The sequence below is a fragment of the Limulus polyphemus genome, unplaced genomic scaffold (assembly GCF_000517525.1).
Source record: "Limulus polyphemus unplaced genomic scaffold, Limulus_polyphemus-2.1.2 Scaffold93, whole genome shotgun sequence".
Taxonomy (NCBI): Eukaryota; Metazoa; Arthropoda; class Merostomata; order Xiphosura; family Limulidae; genus Limulus; species Limulus polyphemus.
Genome location: NW_013665703.1, coordinates 1070494 through 1089234, shown reverse-complemented (window position 1 = coordinate 1089234; position 18741 = coordinate 1070494). Strand labels below are relative to the sequence as shown.

General features: G+C 32.1%; 1 protein-coding gene across 2 annotated transcripts in view; it reads left to right on the top strand.

The window, feature by feature from the left end:
- Positions 1–18741, top strand: part of LOC106469041 (T-complex protein 1 subunit eta-like) — a 37883-nt gene that overhangs the window by 12365 nt on the left and 6777 nt on the right. For both annotated transcript variants that reach the window (XM_013929500.2, XM_022398237.1), the window contains exons 6-10: positions 3545–3716; positions 9698–9862; positions 10269–10402; positions 11643–11798; positions 17708–17859. In XM_013929500.2, the coding sequence (XP_013784954.1) occupies positions 3545–3716; positions 9698–9862; positions 10269–10402; positions 11643–11798; positions 17708–17859 (779 nt within the window). The remainder of the gene's footprint in view (positions 1–3544; positions 3717–9697; positions 9863–10268; positions 10403–11642; positions 11799–17707; positions 17860–18741) is intronic.

Genomic DNA, 18741 nt, shown 5'->3' with positions numbered 1-18741 from the left:
ACGATGTATTTGCTTTGGCATATTATAATTAGTTTGAAAGTTGATAATATTGTAATATCAGCAGCTTTATTTTGAAACCACTGAATGAGAATATTTTTGTTTATGGAATAAGTTTTGTAACAGTATTATAACAAGTATTATCTATGGCCACATTGAGTTTCACTTAATACATTTTAATACTATTATTGAATCATTTTATTTTGTTTGATAAAAAGGAATTCATAATAAGACTTCACCACTCAGTTTTTGGATATATTAGTTGTGATTAGTCGAGTTGGACTTGAAATGTTTAGGATACATAATTTTTAAGTAATATTAATTTTATTTGAAGAATTTATCACTGATGAGGGATTCTAATGTACTTTGGCTCATGAAGAATTGAATGGGCAATTAACAGTGATGTTAAAATGAACCACAAATTTAACAGTTGCAGCCAGCAGTTGCTTGTCAGTTTTCTTAATTTGTCTTATAATGAAATTTTGATAAGCATATTTTTTAAACCACCATTTTGCAGAAGATGAAATATTTATTTTGAACTATATTTTCTAGGTGTATAATTTTACATTTGAACAGTATCTTTGAAGTAATAATTGTCTACACTAACCTTATCTATGGGTTTAGTCCCAGGGACTGACCTCGTAACAATTTTGTGCTTGTTATAGTTTTCATACCATAACTTTTAATGCAGTGTGCATAACTTCATGAAATTTTGCAGATTACCAGTAAATGTTACAAGGCTTTAGTACACAAAATATTAGATTTTTTAAAAAAAAGTTTTAAGATTTTTTAAGTAATGATTTGCTCGTGCAATTTTCTTTTTTTTTCCTTTTTGAGTGTTGACTATCCAACATGCAAAGTAATTATGATTTTAAGATTAAAAATACTTTTATGCATCAGAAAATTGTTCAAGTTAAACATACAAAATTTTTATAATCTTCTAATAATCTCCAGATAATTATTAAACTTTTTTTTAGAAAAACTTTATATTCTCTATTATTTTTATCATTGTACCTCTATATGGGTTTGGTTGATTTCATCAGCCTTTACAAAGTGACCTGTCTTGGCTTAGTTCTAGTGAACCAGTATTTTGTAAAATACAGTAACATTTTGGTTATAATACATTACATGTGCATATATATTATTACTATTACAGCCAAGACATGTTACTTTGTACAGACCAAAGGTCACCTTTATGTTATTTGATACGGTAACATGAGTGCACGTGAGCCTCGTCGTAACTTCTGTATTGCTAGCCAATATAAAGGTCAATATAATAATAAATATACATAAATGTATAATGTTATGAGATTTAACCTATTTCATGTAAACATTTAGATCGGTCAAATCTATTGAACCCATACAGAGATTAATTACTGAAAATAACAGATAAAATATAAAATTTTTTCTTAAGAAATGTTTGATAACTATCCAGATTTTATAAAGATTTCACATGTGAAATTTCAAAATTTTCTGATGAATAAAAGTATTTTAAATTTTCAAGTGAAAATTACTTTGCATGATAGCTAGGCAAGATATGAAAAAAAGAAAAAGGCATGAAAGAAACATTGCTTTACAAACCTTAAGATTTAAAAAAATTAGATATTTTGCATATGAAAGCATTGTAATGTTTACTGATAATCTGCGAAATTTTGTTAACATTTGCTTACTAATTTTAAAGTTATAGCATGAAAACTATAACAAGCACAAAATGGTTACAAGGCTGGTCCCAAGTTAGGTGAATGTTTATATCCAATAGAAAGAGCGTATTCCAAACTACATATATCTGACAGTTGTTTGTAATTGGCTTGAAGGGGAAAGCCATAGTTTTACTAGAAATGAAGTCTGTTGACTAAGTTGTTGCTCTGAACAGAAATTAATCTTTTAAGCCACATACAGTTTAGTTAGAAAGCTAGATAAATTACAGTGATTTTATGTGTGTCAGTATAGTAAATTGATAATTTTTTTGGTTTTCTAAAATGCATCTTTAGAAATTACAAAAATTAATGTCTTTCACTTGAGAGAATAAATGAGGCTTATGGCAAGGCTTAGTAAGTATGAGGCGAGTACAAATCAATTCCATATCACCTTGAGTACTAGAAATTATTGTTTTGTATATATATTACTATTTTTCTATGTTTGAAGAAAAATAAATAAAAATCAAGAACTTATAAACAAGTAGTAATTATTTATACATGTTCATAAGCACTTACACATTTTGTACACCAATACTGCTAAATTCAGATCAATCTGGAAGGATAGCTAATATCCAGATACCTATCAATTATTTTACTCTCCCAGACTTTGTACAGAGCCATATAATAAACATTTTCTTGCACTTTTATTACTCTCAAGAATTTTTGTTGCAACCACTATACTATAAACAAGCCAATAAATCCTCTCCCATTGTGTTCTTGGAGATGGGATTATGATTAACTCTGTGGGAAACATCTATTTATTGTGCTTGTTTACTACTGAATGTGTTGTATTATGGTGTAGTAAACAGTCTAGTGGCAGGAGTGATGATTTGTTGTTTTATGTTTGGCAGTTTTCTACTTCAGCTGCTCCCAGTAAAATAAACATAAGAAATAGATGTGAAAATGTTTGAAGTAGAATCTCTCAGAAGTACCTTAGGACTTCATGGTAATTCCAAAAAAGATAAAACAGTACTACTCATTTTGCATTTTTTAATATTTTTTTTTGGGGGGTGAGAGTAAAGTTACATGTGTTCAACATCAAAATGCATTTTATTTGCACTTCTTGTATCAAAGACAGCATTGTATGATTTATATTATGTTAGTTGGTATTTACATTTTCCCACCACCAAATATGACATGACTGACAGTTTCAATCCTGCCAAACATGACATTTAAATTTCAGGCATGTATGAGATTAGGATCATTGTGTGCATTGATGGTTACATATATTGTAATGTCCCACAAACAATTAGGCACTCAGTAAGTGGTTATTGTTAAAGTTGTGAAATAAAGAATGATGCTGGCTTTTATAATTTTGGTGTGACTGGCCATGTATCTCTGATTGTTTTGTTTTTTTTTTAAGTAGAGCAAGGTGCTGTCACCAAGCTCTTAGAGCAATTAATTTGCATTTGAAACTAAATTCTATTGTAAATCATACTTTATATGTTCTTTGATTTGTTGAAGTTATGTAATAACTTAATATTGTTAGTGAATTATCTCGAAGTATCTAGAGTTTATAAAAAATGAAATACATATTTTGGACTGTTGCTGAGAGGCTAGGAAAGCTGTTTCAGTAAATGCAGCTTATTATGTTTTATTAAACCTGTAGTATAAACTAATTGATGTTTTAAACAAGTGATAGTTTAATTAAAACTTGTTTACTTTTGGGAGAAAATCTTCCAAAAATAACTTCTTATAGTAATAAATTCACAAATCAGAAGTGCCCTCAGTGTTATAAATGTCAAGGGAACCAATAAGGTGTTATTAACTTGATGTAAATTTTAATGTTTTGTATTTCATTTCGTTTATCAATCCTAGAACTGAAAGTGACAGCTAATTTTGCTTTTCAGAGAGCACAGAGCTATTCTAGAAAAATGTGCAATGACGACTCTAAGTTCCAAACTTGTAGCAAACCAGAAGACGTTTTTCTCAAAAATGGTAGTGGATGCTGTGATGCAGTTAGATGAACTTCTACCTTTAAATATGATTGGAGTAAAGAAAGTTCAAGGAGGTGCTCTTGAGGTTAGTAGTTTTAATGATTTAGAATAAGACCAGTTCTGTTCCAAAATCTACAAAGATTTTTGAGGTAGAAAAATATGTCTAATACAAATGATTAGTAATTTTTAGTCATTTATTCTTTGTGAAATTTCCTTGGAACTGTAAACAAGAAAATTCTCACAAACTTAAATCTACAAAAGTGACACAAGCCTTGTTCACACATTTATCTTAATAAAGAGAAGGCTAACCTGTGAAATCTGTATGAGCGATATCTGACATATAACAAATGAAAGTATGTCATGAGTTTGAACTAAGCATATTCCTACTTGAGTATCTACAAAAGTTAAAGCAGTTAACATAATTTAAAAAGAGTATAAAACATGTTGAAGTTTTTCTCAAACAATGTATGTGGTTGATGTTACAGCTATAATGATAACTTGAACACCTCGAGAGTGAGGATGAATTCCAAGGTGAATTCTGAATATTATTAGACACCATTATAATTAATGAAATATTTTTTCTACAGACGAGAGTCAATAAGATATGGCTTTATGAAGATACAAAACATTCAGCTACACATCTTTGTCCACATGCCAGATCCTCTGCAAGAGACAAGTATTAATAGGAATTCATCCTATAAACTTTGCAGACATCTATCGTGGACTTCAATGTTTTGTGGTAGTACTTGTATAAATCCTCAGAAGTCACCATCTGCAATGGTAGATGTATTTTAGGAAAGTATATGAAGAGAGGAATCAACATTGACTTCAGTATATTATGCAAAATTTGAGGACTCAAAAATGACTAAGTTTTCTCTATTATCTATAGACTTATTGATACAGTATCATATTAGCTACATAGAACATTTCATAGCAGACTGCTTAACTTAATTTTAACTGAATTAATCTCACAAAGAATTGATGTAATACTTTCATAAAACATTAAGTAGAGAATAGTTTTACCAGTATATTGTTATTCACACCCCAACAGTATGCAAAATGTGGTGTTTCCTCTGGACTGATTTTTCATAGTATTTTTTTTTTAAGTTAAATTTTCAGGGTTTCCACATTTTCAGCAGAGAACAAATTCAAGAATGTTCCCAAATTTTTTATAAATTTCAAGAATTATTTCATAATTTTTGAGATTTTATATCATAAATTTGTCGGTCAGTAACTATAACCTTGAATTTAACCCTATTAGACCAGGCTACACACATTGCATGTAAAATCCTGTAAGACCCAGAGTAATTTTGTAAAAAATTCCTTTCTGTCTATGTCACAAAATGTTAGCTATATTCAAAATTTTATTAAACCACTTTAATATCAATGTATTTTAATAAAATATACATCATAAGTTTTTATATTATTTTAAGTTTTTATTCCTTTATTTCAAATGAAACCTTTAGAACAATAATTAAAACTTCAGTTTTGTTATCACTTGATGCTCTCACTGTTCACATATTTCAACTTTAAGAGATGATATAGAAAATACAACTGTGTGTAATGTAGATGTTTTCATGCAGATGTTCAAAGTGTCCATATTTAGGTTGTTTACCAGTAACTTGAGTTGAATTCCAAGAACTGTCTTCAGAGGAAACAGTTGTAAAAATTCTCAAGTTCAAGATAAGCCATGCCAACTTTTGAAGTAGAAACAGTGTTGCTAATTGACAGTTTCAACTCGATTGACATGCTTATAATTAATAGAAAGAGCAGATTTCTCACTGTAAAGTGTCAAGCTTAGCAGGAAATGTAGATGAAAAATTCGTTTACAAATGAAAAGCAAACTGCGGTTAAGTCCATTGTTGAGATAAGTGTCCCTAGGACTTGGCATTTTTTTCTCAGCTTTTATATATATTACTTTAATAAAGAGCTAAATTGCATTTAGATTTTGCTTTTATATTTTAGCTAATTATGTATTATTTGTGTTTTAAAATTCAGACTTAAAAGGTTTGGTGATCTTAAAAATATTTCTAATATTTCCCTTGTTCTTCGAGCCCTTGAAAAATAGGAAAGTCCACAATTTTGCCGAAGGCTAAAATGTCTCTGCTGATCATAATGTTATTTTGCCTGCAGGTACCAGTTGATGTGTCAACATAAATAATCAAATATAAAGAATAGCAAAGGAAAATAAAACATTAAAAATAAACTATAAGTGAAAAGGTAAAAAGACATGTAACCCAAAGAAGGTATTTTAAGATAATTCAATGAAGAGATAAGAAGGTATGTATATATTTCTGTTTTTTAATTTTAAACATTTCATTGCACTGTACATTGATGATAATAACTAAGTTAATGATATGGTAGAGAAAATGGAAAATAAAATATGAACATTTATCTTAAAAAAACTTTTGATATTCATTTAAGGAGGCTCTAGAGATTATGCAAGGGAAATGTAAAACTGTAAGGTAAAAAATTGTATTTTTATACAATGAAAATCACCTTGCAGGTGACCTATTCAGAGTCCAAGTGCAAATAACTATATTCAATGATTAATTTTTATCAGAAAAAGTAGAAAAAAATCAAACAAATTTTTTTATTTTTCTGAAACTACATACTTTTAATAAAGTTCTTTTCAAATTTCATCTACTAGTTTTATTTTTGGAACGAAATATGACGAGAGTGACATTATCTGTGGACGATGTGTGTAACCCTTGATATACCCTTGGAGGCCATAGCCATCTGTGTTTTGTTGGATCGTACCATCACTCTTTGTTCTCTCTACTTGTCTCCTGGAGAGATTTATGATCAATCAGAATTTGATGCTCTCATTGTAGTCTCCTTTTTTAATCCTGGGAGACTTTAATAGATACAGTCCTCTTTTGGGTGGTGCTGATATTGATGGAAGGGGTCATTCTGTAGAGCATATGCTCTTGGCTCAAAACCATTCTATCTTCAATACTGGTTCTTATACTTATTTTCCTGCACCTAGTCAGTCTTTTACTTCCATTGATCTATGTCTGCTCTTCATCACTTTTCTCTCACTTTTATTGGAGAATTCACAGTGACCCATGGGGTAGTAATAATTTTCCTATCGTTTTGAGGGAGATTGGCTGTGGTTGATGCCACTTGACCCTAGTGCTACAGTGGAAGTTTGAACAGGCTGACTGTCTTTCTTTCACCTCTCTCTCAGAACTTGATCATGTTGTCATTAGTCTTCCATCTATTATCGACTGCATGGAGGCAGTAACTGATTGCTTCATTCAAGCAGCTGTTCATTCTATACCTAAAACCTCGACACATTTCTCACATTATCCTCATCCATGGTGATCTCCAGCCTGCAAGAAGATACAGGAGGCTCAGAAATGGTCCTGGTTAACCTTCTGACAGTATCCATCTCTTTCTAACTGCATAGTTTATCAGTGGGCCCACTGTTGGCAGGTGAGACATCAAAGCTAAAAGGAATCTTGGATTAAGTTCACTGCGAGCATCTCACCAGTTCCAAAATCATTTGGGATAACAATGGCCAGGAAGTTGCTGATGTCCAGAGCATCGCCGATACTGTTAGCGAGAGCTTTTCTCATGCATCTAGTGCTTCTATTTCTTCCAATGCCTTTTGGCCACCAAGTCTCAGACAGAGCGATCACCTCTTTTCTTTTGGACCAATCCTCTCTATGACTATAATCACCCCTATATGCTGGTGGAACTCATACTTGCTCTTCATCAGTGTGGCAGTACATTGGTTGGAACTAATGATGTTCACTATGAGATGCTGTGCCATCTCTCTCCTGCCTCTTTTGCTATTCTTGTGATTGTTTTTAACCGGATCTGGGAGGACAACATTTTTCCTGATGTTTGGGGTCAGGCTATTTTCCTCCCTTTCACTAAGCCTGGGAAGGATCCCAAGATTCTTTCTAATTATCATCCAATTGCTTTGACTAGATGTCTCCGCAAGGTCTTAGAGAGGATGGATAATGCTAATCTTGTTTGTTTCCGCAAATCAAACAACTCCATTTGATTTGACTTGAAACGTCAATCAGGGAAGTCTTTCTCTTTTTTTCTTTGATTTTGAGAAGGCCCACGACACTATGTGGAGATATGATATTCTGCAGGACCTCCACTCATATGGGTTGTGTGGCTATCTACTCATTTTTATTCAGAACTTTTTACTCGACAGGCGATTCCCAGCCTGTGTGGGTTCGCCACTTTCCTGTTCTTTCACACAGGAACTTGGAGTCCCTCAGGGCTGTGTCATGAGTGTCACACTTTTCAATATCAATGCTATCACTACAGAACTTCCTCCTGCTATTGCAAACGGGCTCTATGTCAACGACTTCCACATCTCATGTTGGTCATTGATATGAGGTTTATTGAGTAGCAGCTTCAGACTACCTTCAATCGCTTGTTGAAGTGGACCACAGCAAATGGTTTGACCTTTTCTTTTTCCAAAATCGTTTGCATGCATTTTTGCCACCAGCAGGGTCTAAACCCTGATCCTGAGTTCAGAACAGATGGTCTGCAATTCATACCTTTGCTCTTTGTATCCGGGCACAACTGGCTCAAATGGATCTGGCATTGGATGATGTTGCTGTCTCAATTGACCAGTCCATTCTGTCATGGCTTCTTACCATTCCCAAATGTGACCTTTCTGTGAGTCATCTGAGGAAGGTGGATACTCCTGGTTAGAAGTACCAACTTCTTTTTGCTGAACATATTTCGAACCATTCTTGTATTCCTGTTTATACGGATGGTTCAAAATCAGGTGACTCTGTGGGCTCTGCCATAGTTTGTTGTAGCTAAGCTCAGAGGATACCCTCTACAGTTTCTGTGTTCACTGCTAAGTTGTATGCCATTTCTCTTGTCCCGGATCATGTAGAAGCTATGCAGTACAGTGATTGTACTATTTACTATGACTCTCTTAGCTCTCTGCTGGCCCTGGAGTTGCTTAATGTTAGTTCTCATCGATACTCAACAGTGACTAGCCCATTTTTCTCTATCTTCTATTTCCATCCAGTTCTTCTGGATAACTGGTCATGTCGATATTCAGGGGAACGAGTTCACTGACACTGCAGCTAAGTCTGTCTGCTGTGGGGCCGTCACAGCTGAGCCTGTTGACTTGGGGTTAGCAATTTCATAACAAGTTTTTCCAGACAAAATCTTCTGTTGCTTCTTGGCCATCTTGATTCCATAAAATGAGAAGGAAGAAGTTGTCCTGTCTATGCTATGCATTGGTCACAGTTTTTTAACTCACTGTTTTCCTTTACCTGGTACTGACCCACCAATGTGTAGCCTTTGTGACACTTAAATCACAATAGCTCATATTTTACTGTCATGCTGTCATTATGAACATGAGTGGTGGTGGCATTTTCAACGTACTGATGTTGGACAGTGTCATTGGCGATGGTGACACGGCCCAACTTAACCATGTTTTTAGCTTTTTGCAGGTTTTAGACTTTTTAATTCTGTTTAGATGTTTTTACCTGATTTTTGAACTTTTAGCTTTTAACTTTGAAATTTTTACCAGTTGTTTAGTACAGATTACCCCATTGCTTTGCGCTATAAAACGGCAATCAATCAACCAACCTACCATGCATTCCTGATAGGGAAAGCCAATTGAAAAGATGAAATTCCTTAAGCAAATTCTTCGGGAATGCAGGAATGTAATATTTTGATCACTGAATGTTAAATACAGTTGACACTATAATTATCAATGACCTAATGCTGAGTGTTATAATATATAACTAGTCCTCCTTGTATGGTGCTTTCTAGTTGGATCAAACTGCACATAGCTTGATGGCATATATTGTGCACACAACCAGTGGTACACTATTGTACCATAAGCAATCAACCAATGAGCAGACAAAATGACATTGGAAAGCAAAGGTTTTGTGCAGCATGTTGCAATACAGTTTCAAATAAATATACATTTAACAAAGGAAAGAAAATGTATGACAAAAGAAATGGGTAGGCCTTACAAATTGTTTTTTTTACTGGCAATAATAGCCACATTGGTGACATAGCCCTACCGTATCCTACCTTTTGTAACTTTTAACATATTTTCTCTTGCAGGAATCCAAGTTAATTTCAGGAGTAGCTTTTAAGAAAACCTTCTCTTATGCGGGTTTTGAAATGCAACCTAAAAAATATGTGAACCCTAAAATAGCTTTGTTGAATGTAGAACTTGAATTAAAAGCTGAAAAAGAAAATGCAGAAGTCAGAGTTGAATCAGTACAGGTATGTACATAAATTGGTATTTATAAAATTACAGATCTTTGTGCCTAGTAGTGTAATTAATAGTGACAAGGTAGATGGTTTTAATATACTTCGAGAATTTTTAAGTTGGGAGTAATAACTATAATGATGTTAAATGTTGTATTCAGAGTACGAGGCATATTTAATGTTAATTAAAAAAAAGTGAAATTTTGTTCAGTAAGTCTTCTAGAAAGTACAAATAAATGTTTCTGAATTGAAATGAATTTGAGATAAAGAGAAATGACATTTTCTTCAAAAGTTTAAATTTTTGATGATTTCATTAACAAAACCTATATTGAATCTAAGATTAATAATATCATACAATTAAAGAAAAAAAATGCAGATTTTTGAAGTCTTGCAAACTAGTACATTTATTTGCTTTTAACAGGAATACCAAAACATTGTTGATGCTGAGTGGAACATCTTATATGACAAACTGAAGAAGATTCATGATAGTGGTGCAAAGGTTGTGTTATCTAAACTTCCTATTGGAGATGTAGCTACACAGTATTTTGCAGATAGGTATGAATAGATATTCTTTAGCTTAAGTGTATTTAACTGTAATAAACTATAGAGAAGATTCTCTTTTTAGCCATGGTATAGAGGCTCATAGAATGGGTGTTTTTTTTCCAGTACAAACTCTTAGTTCATAGATCCATCATCTCTTGGCTGATTTGAGATCAAATTACAGTTTTGGACTCGGAAGATCAAATCCTTTTGATTCATGTATTTGACCATGCTCAGGGTCACATAGATTAATTTACTCTAATCCTGCCTAAATTTCAATTTTAGGGTAGGCTGGTAGAGATTCTGATGAGGAATAAAATTTAATCAGGTATATGCTTGCCTCACGCTTAGTATTGCTGGCACACAAAAATACAGGTAATGAAAAGGTCTCATAGATTAATTTACTCTCATCCTGCTTGAAAGAATTTCAAGTGCTGCAGCTATTGAGGATTCCCTCTTGTTTTTCAATGTTAGTGTATTGATTCTAAGTAGAGGTATTTTGTGATATTCTTGTAATACTTTGTTTTTTTAGTTCATTTTTCATTAACCATTTTTAGACTGAAATGATATCACTGACACCTGTTGCTCATTTTGATTAAAAAAGAAAAGAATTGGTATATTACATGTATTATTTTTCAGGTTGAAAATCCCAAAATTATGTTGTCATAATTTTCAAGCCTTTCTGTTTAATGTAATAGATGAAAGTTAAACCAATAACCACAGTTGGACAAACAAAGAATATAAAATAATGAAGTATGCTAAAATCTGATTTGGAGAAATTAATGTTTCGGAGTAAGCAAAGAAACAAAATAAAAAAAACCTAGATCTCTGCAGTGATTAATAAAATATTGAAAGTTGATTTGTGAGTGTGCATCCTGTTAACCATATTTTGTGGAACTTGTAGCCATTATGCAGTGACTGTGTTTGACCAGCTTCTAGCTGACTTATTTCTCTCATGTCATAGAATCCTATAAATATCTTTGTTGGGGTTATTTTTCACTACTAAGCTGGATCTTTTTACAGTTATAAACTTTTGTTGTTCAAGCTGCTGAGAACACACTGTTTCTTTTACTTTTATGTACCACTGAAATATGCATATCATGTTATGTTAGACACCCAACTCTTGTTTTGTTTAATAATGCTATTGACATTATTTAGTAGTTGTTCTTATCTTAGATAGAATACGATTCTTTTTTGATTAAGTTAATTTTCTGTATATTTTTAATCATTCTTGATGATATTTGATCTTCTACAGGGATATGTTCTGTGCAGGAAGAGTTCAAGAAGAGGATCTCAAAAGGACTATGAAGGCTTGTGGTGGGTCAATTTTATCCACAACGCATGACTTGGCTGACAGCAAAAACCTGGGATCATGCGATTTATTTGAAGAAATGCAAATTGGAGGAGAAAGGCAAGATACTTAGTGTTATCACATTCAATTTGAAGAATTTTGTTACTTGGTTACTTGAAGTTAGATCCATTAATTTAAATTCAACTTATAGATAGGTTATAAATCGGACTAAATAGATTGTATTACTACATAAATATCAACTAAAGTAAAGACTAGTTACAGAATTGAGGAAAAACAAGGCAATTGTACATTTCACAAATACATCATTTATTAAGACCATGGTTTCACCAGTAAGGGCATCATCAGGTATCTGATATACATAATAAATGATGTATTTGTGAACTGTACAATTGCCTTGTTTTTCCTTTATTCTGTAATTATGGAGCTTCACCAAGTACCGTTGGTTTCAAGTATCAATTATTTAAAGATTAAGTGTTCAAAGTTTGGTCGGTGTGATAAGTGCAATGAGTGGAAATTCTTTGGTAACTTGGGACTGGTATATACTTTTTAAGATCTGTAATTTGTTTGTAGAGTTTGCAGGTTGGAGGAGAAGTTGTAGGCTATCATAATTAAAGTAGAGGCAATAGATAAAGAGAATTGTAAACTGTGGTAAATGGAAGTAGAATTTCAAGAGGAACTTAAGCTTTTACATCAAGGGATACATCAAATAACAGTGACTTTCAGGAAGTTGAAAACAGTACTATTAAGGTGAAAAGTAGTGGATTTAATTGTAATCATCATGTTCTATGGAGCAACAGATTTCAGCCATTGGCTTGTGCAGATGAGGAATTATTGGAGGGAAGGAAAACTATAGGGTCAGAGAAAGATGTGGATGATAAGGAGGTTATAATTATAGGTGATTCCTTGACTTGCATGTGGATAGGATAGTCTGTGGTGTAAATAAGGAGAAAAGGATCCGATTATGCTACCCAGGGGCACAGGTGGAGAATATAATTGACAGAGCAGGAGATATAATAAAGGGGGCTAGCAGTGGTGCAGTTTTTGTTGTGCATGTAGGGCTTAATGATGTAGAGAAAGGTAGGTTACAGGAACTAATTGATAAGTACAATGGTTTGATAAAGGCATTTAAAGAAAAAGGCCATAACATAATTGTGTCAGGATACTGCCGAGAATTAATTGTGGGGATAAAATTCTAAATAGGTCTGTACAGCTGAATGCTGGGCTTAGGTTAATATGTAAGGATGAGCAGATTGGCTGGTTGAAATTGTGGGATCAGTTTAATGGGAGAAGGGAGTTTTTTAGAATGGATAAAAAAAGGGAGGGGATGGCTTGTTTGAAAGGGCTATTAATTCATCTGTAAGGGAAGTTTAAAAACTGGGACTAAACAGTGGTGAAGGCCAGGATAAACTTAAAGCAAAGTAAAAAGATGTAGAGAAAATTTTAACATAGGATATAAGTATAGAAGTAGTTCTAATGGTAGGCTTAACTCTTTTGCGTCAGGTAGGTCAAAGTGCACATGTAACAATCTTTTACAGAGTTACATTCAAAATTTAGTTAAATTACTTTATTATCAATATATGTGAATAAATTTGGCATAAAAATGTAGTTAATAAATCAAATTTTTATATTATTTAAGTTTTAAGTTCTTAATTTTATAAGGAAATATTGGAAAAACCTTAATCTCCCCTAGAATGAGAACTGTGACATCTGTTATCTATATCTTCCCCTCTTATTTAATTTATTTACCACCATTCCAAGAAGTTTGGAATTCAGGGTAAATTACTCATTGTAATGTAGTTACTGCTCAGGCAAAACATAATACTTTTATAGCCTTCAATCTTGTTTGGTTTTAGAGCCATAAACTAAAAAGTGAGACACTTCTGCCCACATGTCACATCCTCTTTTCACAAAATGTGAGTAGTTCTCTCTGATGCTTAATATCATATTATTTATAACCAATAGAAAGTTTCAATCTATAAAATGATATATTATTCACAGATGATTGTCACTTTGGCTTCCAGTTCAAGCTTGATTCTAATAGCTCTTGATGCAGTTAGAAAGCCAGAATAATAGTGGTAGTTATGGGACATATTTTGCTTTTGGCATGTTGTTATTCTGTGTTCTTTGAAGCATGAGTTAATTAAATAAAAGTTATTTATTGCAGTAGTACCATTAGTATAAGAAAAAAAAATAAAGGTCGGGTTAAGTGTTATCAACAGTCGACAGCAAAAAGAAGACACAGGTAAATACTTCATTTCATGTCTATTCTTTATTTATTATAAATGTAAAAATTATAGACTTTTTCGGTTAGACTAGGTAAAATAAAGAATAATAATTATATTTTTCACGAGGAGGTACACTCATAAGCATCCCATGTGTTATATAAGTTTATAAGGTAACATGAGCTGCACGTTTGCTAAGTAACTTGAAATTTTATAGTGGCAATATTAGTTTAGACACAGTTCAAAGGGCAGTAAAACAATAAATTTCAGTATAAGCAGGTGTATACTATTATGATATCTAAACCATGTACGATAAAAAAATCATATTTCATGTTACAATTTGAAGTCATTCTAGAAAGATAAAAGGGGGTAATTTTGATTTATTTTAAATATTTTTTGGGTGGTTAAGAGATCAATGAACTTGACCAACCTCATATAGAGTTAGTGTAGAGAAACTTACATAAAATATAAAAAAATTTCTGAAAAGAAAGCCATTTGATATTAATTTAAGAGATTTTAGGGATTATGCAAACAAAATTTGAAAATTTTCAGATGAAAAAGTATTCTTAATCTTAATTCATTCAATACAGGGTCAGTCAGTGTGATGACCTCATAACCATTTTGTGCTTGTTATAGTTTTCGTGCTATAATTTGTATATTAGTAAGCACATTTTAACAAAATTTGGAAGATTATCAGTAAACATTACAATGCTTTCATATGTAAAATATATAATTTTTAAATTAAGTCGTAAGGTTTGTAAAGCAATGTTTCTCTCATGCCTTTTTTTTTATTTTCACATCTTGAGTATATATTATGCAAAGTAATTTTCATTTTAAGGTTAAAAATACTTTTATGCATCACAAAATTTTGAAATTTCACGTGCGAGATCCATATAATGTCTGGATAGTTATCAAACATTTCTAAAGAAAAACTATATTTTATCTGTTATTTTCAGTAATTAATCTCTGTATGGGTTTGGTAGATTTGACTGATCTCACAACCACCATAAAAAATTTTTAAATAAACAAAAACATTTAAGAATAAAAACATAGATGTTTATATGAAATAGCTTAAATCTCATAACATTATATATATATATCTGAAGATGCTTGTGAGTCTAACCCAAAGCAACACACTCGTGAAATGGTCCTGAAATTGCATGTCTCTCATGAAACAATACGTAAACATTTAAGGAATATAGGAAAACTCCATAACGAAGGTGTTTGGGTGCCTCATAAACTCTCTGATGATTGTTTCCAACATGTGAACATTGCTTCGTATCTTTTGCCGCGTAGTGCACATGAACCATTTTTGGACAGAACTGTCCCCAGTGATGAAAAATGGATTCTCTATTGCAAATATTAAATGCCAAAAACAATGGCTTAGTCCTAGACAAAAACCACTTTCAACCAGAAAACGTAGACTCTATCCACAGAATGTGATGCTTTCCATTTTATTGGGACATCAAAGGAGTAATTCATTTCAAACTCCTCGATCCACAGCGAACTGTCAATGCAGAGGTCTATAGTCAGCAACAGAAATGCCCTTCTCTTGTGAATTGGAAAGGTATTCTTCTTCTCCACGACAATATACGTCCACATGAGGCACGTTTGATGCAACACAAGATTATGTAGTTGGGTTTGGAAGTTCTCCTCCACCCAACATATTCTCCAGATATGGCACCATCAGATTACCATCTTTTTCATTTGGGAAAACATATGCAAATGTGGAATGTGTTAAAGAGGACATCTACATGTTTTTTGCTTCAAAGCCAAGTGATTTCTTTTATCAGGGAATTAACAACCTGATTGTAAGATGAAAAAGCATCATCGATAAGAATGAAGACTATTTCATTTAATAAATGTTTTGTTTTGATATACAAATTTGGGTTTTTTTATCTAAAAAGTGACATTAATTTCTTGACGACCTAATATATGTCAGATGGATTTTAATTATAATAAATACAAATAATGTATGTGGTTTATTATAATTTGAAATATAAGTATAATTTGGATGGGAATAACCTTAAAAATGTCATGAAAGAAAGGGATCTTGGTGTAATGATTGATCAGTCTTTTAAGTCATCCAAGCAGTGGGCTGTTACTAGTATTTGAGCAAATAAGATTTTAGGTTGTATCTGCAGAGATATTGAATACAAGTATAAAGAGGTTATTTCATTATAGGTTAGGCCTCATTTGGATTATTGTGTTCAGTCTCAGGCTCCTTACCTTAGGAAGGACATTTGAATTGTTGGAAAGGGTTTAGAGGAGGGCTACTAGAATTGTGATTAGGTTGGAGGGGTTGTCATACGAGGAGAGGTTAATATGTCTGAAATTTATTTCTCTTGAAAAAAAGTTGGAGGGGATATGATTGAGTTGTTTAAGATTGTAAAGGGAATTGATAGCTTTGATGCATTTTCTAACAGAGTGGTTGGCCATTGGATGTTGTGGAGGCAGTAAATTTAAGTAAGTTTAAGAGAAAGCTCGATAACTATATGAATAATAAGGACTAACTTTTGAGATTTTTCTTTTTAGTAGATTTCATTTAGTTTAGAAGATTGGACAGCCTAGATGGACCAGTAGGTTCCTTGTTGTCTCTAAACATTGTTATGTTATAATAGTTGAAATAAAGTAGTTAGATATGAATGTTCATTCAGAGTGAATTAATAGTTGCCTGATACTGAGCAGAGTAGTAACGATCCTGTAAGTTAACATTATATGTTATTAAGAACTGGTAGTGAAAAAGCCTTTGGTTTACAATAAATTTGTATAATTTTTTTATTTGGTAAACATATCTTCTTATTTGTCAAATTCCAAGTAATCCCTAAGTATTATTTATACTCGGAAAGACTTTTCAAGCCATTTTTATAATCAACTTTGTTTGAGGGAATTCTTTAGTTTGAGAAAAAATCATGCTGCCAAGTTGGAAGACAAACTATTATTTGCTACAAGTTCTGAAGTAGAAATTAAAAGTTGTACTCTATACACCATTAATATGATATGCATGTTTAATAGTATAGTAACATCATAATGCTGGTAGTTTTGGATATTAACTTAATTTTATATGTAAATCTAGTAATGTTTGAGATTGGTTTGGAGCTCAACAAAACACCACAAGAATCTTGTTTAAGAGAAAGTTCAAACAGAAGAGACTGCAAACTTGATTGGAGACTTCTACAGACTGCATTTGCACTAGAAGTCTCCAATCAAATACCACTAGAAAATGTTTAAACCCCATTTCTTAAATTTTGGGGTAAAAAAGTCGAACTTATCTTGTCTCATCCTACATCAAATATTAGAAATTGTAAATTTTTGCCACTTATATTTTTGCATGAATGGCTGCTTTGTATTTGTTTGAAAAAGTTCAACACTTTACACAAATAGTCAGCAAAAAAAAAATCAAAGAAATAAATATTAAAAGTTATGTATCATCATATATTTTTTGGTATTATTTAACACTCCTTTGTGTGTTTTTTTTTTCATTTAATTTTCCAAAATATTGCAAGTGATTTTGTTATGCGTCCATTAATAAATGTTATCTAGTTGTATGTGCACTATTCTCATTAAGGAATTGTTCTTTTATTTTAAAGTGAGGTTGCACCAATAAACTATATTCCCCATCTGTTATCCAAGTATAAGTTCTTCCAGTGCTAATATTCCTCCTTACAACCTTGCATTAGGAAGTTGATGCAATTTTATACCTCTTGTTTTAAATGCTGCTATTTCTCCTTTCTTTCTTATTACAATGTGGAGCATTGAATACTCAAGGGTTTTATTTCCTTATAGGTACAACCTATTTACTGGTTGTTCCAACACCAAAACAGTAACAATTATTCTTCGTGGTGGTGCTGAGCAGTTCATTGAAGAAACAGAGCGATCTCTTCATGATGCTATAATGATTGTCAGGAGAGCTATGAAAAATGATGCTGTAGTAGCAGGTAAAATTACTGTTTCCATATTTTCAAAGACCATGTTTTTTCTCAAAATTATTTATTATCTAAGATTTTCTGTTGTAGACTTATCCTGTTGTTGCATGATGTGAGGTTTTCCAGTGTACTACTAGTAACAGTAAATAAATATTCGTTTAAAAAAAACTTCATTTTATTCAATCACAAAAGTGTAGGTTAACATTATCTTAGTATTTCAGTTGTTGTGAAAAATTCCACTAAATATACCAAAAAAAATGGTTAAATGTTAGAGCAAACTAACCTCTACCAGTGAACTCATAAATCTCTGTTGGATGGTTTTCCTTGCTGTTCACATAATTTTGCTAATGAAAATTAACATAGCTCTAAAGTATAAAGCTTTACTTGTTATTTATGTAACTTTTAATGATTAAACATGTTTTTTAAATTTCTTTTTATCAACAGTTGAGTATAAATTGTAATTAGTGCAGTTAGGTATTTGCTTTTTTTTATATTAAGTCGAGTTCTCTTGTAGGTCAATGGCAAAATTGTGGACTTGCTGCAGTCATAGCTAGGGTTTAGTTGTGGACTTGCTGCAGTCAAACCTAGGGTTTAATTCACAAAGATTACAGATAGGCTGTATAAAACAACAAACAAACAAAATGTTAAATAGAATTCTGTATGGAAACAAAAACACTTGTATAATAAAGTTACATTGCAACATGTGATTCATTTTGTTTACAGATGTGTTTGTGTAATAATTGTGGTTTTAAAGAGCAGTAAAATCCAACTAAAGGTCTGAAAATTGTTTGCTTAAATTTACTGTGTAAAAAGTGCATGTGTGTCATACATATATATATATATATATATGTTTGTGTGTGTGTGTGTGTGTGTGTGTGTGTGTGTGTGTGTGTG